The sequence below is a fragment of the Crassostrea angulata genome, chromosome 6, assembly GCF_025612915.1.
Source record: "Crassostrea angulata isolate pt1a10 chromosome 6, ASM2561291v2, whole genome shotgun sequence".
Classification (NCBI taxonomy): domain Eukaryota; kingdom Metazoa; phylum Mollusca; class Bivalvia; order Ostreida; family Ostreidae; genus Magallana; species Magallana angulata.
Genome location: NC_069116.1, coordinates 54,286,090 through 54,289,350, shown reverse-complemented (window position 1 = coordinate 54,289,350; position 3,261 = coordinate 54,286,090). Strand labels below are relative to the sequence as shown.

Genomic DNA, 3,261 nt, shown 5'->3' with positions numbered 1-3,261 from the left:
TAGGCCTAGATTTATGAATTAATCTTTAACAAATTTATTAATTATTTTTTTATATCATTAATTTTTCGATGTGGTTAATCAGTGGCATTTCCTATAAAAATTTGAGAAAAGAATGATGCAACTCTCATTGGTGTGATGATGCAACCTTTACGAAATGAAAGTTAATATTTCATGGGGGAGTTCTAACAAATGACGTCCTTATTCAAGTTTAAAATAGCATGTTTTGAAGAATATTATGATAATTTTCAAGATATAATTAAAGTTGATAATTCAAGATCATTCAATTTACACAGAATAACAGTTATTCGTGAAATATCTTTTATCTTTGTAAATCGTTAGAACGCAATCAACCCCTTTTCTTGAAATGGTATAGTCCATGTTATTTACTTCCGGTGGTAAGGAGAAAGCCTGCTCACTCGTACACATTGTATACTGTGAGAGAGGAGCGATGGCGAAGGAGGAGACGTCGTCGAACGAGAGGGATTCCGATGATGGAGTTCAACTGAAGCGAAGAATCACCCTGTTCAATGGAGTTGCCATTATTGTGGGGTCGATTGTTGGTTCGGGAATCTTTGTGACTCCGAAAGGTGTTTTGGAGAGTTCTGGCTCAGTAAGTTAACTCATCCTCAGCAAAAACACGTGTGCAAAATCATCGAACTTTATAAAACCATAATCTCATTGTGATTTTCAAGTGCTCACTGTGTCTTGAATATTTAGAGTAAAGGAACTGTCATGTTTGACTATTTTTTCTTTCTGTTCTGGGTAAATATATGCAATCCATATGGTTTCAAGTAATTAAGTAAATCAATTAACTAAATAAAACGCATGTCACTAAAACCCATGCCTAAATGCTTATTTTAGAGGCAGAGGACACCATGCTCATGTGACATTTCTGCAGGTTTATTTTTAAATAAAATTTGACAGTATTATGTTGCGCGTATGTGGCCTTGAAAGTAAAATTAAATACCAATGGATGCCAGGTTTTAAGCATTTAAATCACTGGTCAGTATCCTACCCTAATGTTTGTGTTTCATCACCTTCGATGTTGTGACAGCTTTGTTATATTCATGGTATGAAGACTACACAATGAAACTCACTCATGGGTTTAGAATTCATCATTGTTCGATCATAATGCCATATTTCAGATAAGCCTTTTTATAATCTTGTGCTTCCTGCACTTAGCTTTATAACGTGGAATAATAAAAGCCCAGGGGGAAAGGGCTGTATTTATCCAGCGACCTATGGTGAGCATGTAGTGAGGGGACAGTCCCATTATACTTGTCACAGGCCGCTGGGGGTAGTGATTATATCAGAGATACAGAAAGGCACAGTGAAGTCTTTATCAGCCACAAAGCAGCTCTTTATATAGAATTTTTAATCTTAATTTTTTTCCCAGCTAAAACCAGTTATTTATTAATCAAGTGTCTCTCTTAGTATCAGATTGTAAGAAGTGTAGCATGTTGTTGATTTTTTATCATCGGTGATACATTTGATGAATGCCTTTCTATACTCTTATTGACTTTCTTTTGATCTTTTATGATCAATGCATTGAATTTACTGATTTCAGCTTTATTGAATCATCAGTTCTAATGTGGCCATCTAAACCTGACTATACAATTAAAATAATCAGTAAACACATATTGCTTCAGACATGTGAGAAAACAGTATAGATCAGGGATTAAAGAAGAAAAGCTGGATTAAGTATAGCATTGTTCTGGGGTATTAGGGCAAGGGAATGGAAAATTGATTGGGTAGCAAAACACACAAAAATTTCTTTGAAAATGCCAGTAAAATATTTTGAAAAATGATATCATATGTTTTTCTGCAGACAGACAAATATAAATACTTTAATTAATTAAATTCTGTCTCAAAGACACCTGAATTTTAAAGTGCAGAGATTTGCATGTTGACTGCATTATCTATGTAAGGAGTGTAGTTAGGAGGCTTCCATTTTGTGGTGACTGTCTACCTCCCATCTCATTAATCTTGTCAGTTTCCTAAACTGGCCACTTACCTCTTGAGCTGATGGCCTTGTTATTCATGCATTCGTTCATTCCAAAATGTATATGGCATTGATTTGGGCTTATTTCGTTGTCATTTGCATGTTTACATAGCCTTGATGTAAATGCAGCCCCTTTGTACAATCTAATGATATAGACAAACAAGATGTAGGGAATCACATTCATGAGAGGAATAAGGCTCAGCTTGGAAAATAGGAATTGCTAATTGATTGGGATCAGAAAGGAAATCACAGAATGATATCGGAACAAATTTGACCCCATCAAAGCCTGTTTATCAGTGATGTTTTTGATTTCCCTTTTGTGGTGGTCAGTGATTATTTTTTACCTTCCATGTTATCAAAGTTGACTAGGTTAAATTGAATTGAAAATAGGCCAATAAATGCTGCTTCCATTGACCAGGGCTTTGTTCATGAAAAAAACCCCACACAGTTGAATTAATTCTAAACTGTGTGGCATATGTTGCAGTATATAAGTGAATAATGCTCTGTATGAAATGTCTGAACATGCTGAAACATTGTCCACAGAAACATAGCTAGGCTGAGGTATATTACCTGTGGCTGTGCACATTGTTGTAAGATTACCTTCTTAGCCATGATCTTTTGACACACAAATTGTGTTTCCATGTTTTCTGCAAGTTTTAATGCCTTTTATAATCAGTCCTGTTTTCTTAAGTTAATTTGGAAAAGATAACACATCTGCCAAGATTTTTGATAATATCGCAAGCTTATCATGACTTAATCATTTTCCGCATGGTAATGAATGCTAAATTATATATTGTTAATTAGCTGACATCAGGAGCTCATATTTTTACAGAAGTATTTTATGATGACAGGTCTACCATTTTAAGAAACTGAATATGAACAAATGAAAGGATGAATATACTTCTTATTAATTAATTTTATTGTCATAAAATAAGGACCTATTTAAATAGCATAATATGAGAAAAAAGTCTAAGAGTTAATTATTATTGGAAGTCTAGAACATTTCAGGATTATGCATGGACATATCCTAATTTTAAAAAAAGGTCACAAATTGAAATGAAATTAAACTACCGATATTTCTGAGTTAAGATGTGGGAATCTGTTATGTTTAGAACACCTCTCTCTTACATACAACACATTGCTCTGACACGGTATTGTTACGCTGTAGATTGTTATTTTATCCTCCCTCTCGGTGTCACTCATGTTTAACACAGCTCAGTGGCTGAATGGAATGTAGCTCGGGGAAAATTAACCATGGA

At 34.3% G+C, this 3,261-nt stretch overlaps 1 protein-coding gene across 1 annotated transcript in view; it reads left to right on the top strand.

Moving 5' to 3' along the window:
• Window positions 1-381: 381 nt before the first annotated feature.
• The window catches only part of LOC128187004 (large neutral amino acids transporter small subunit 1-like), a 10,760-nt gene continuing 7,880 nt past the window's right edge, over window positions 382-3,261 (top strand). The window contains exon 1 of the mRNA XM_052857014.1: window positions 382-610. Coding sequence (XP_052712974.1) covers window positions 449-610 — 162 coding nt within the window. The 5' untranslated portion in view covers window positions 382-448. The remainder of the gene's footprint in view (window positions 611-3,261) is intronic.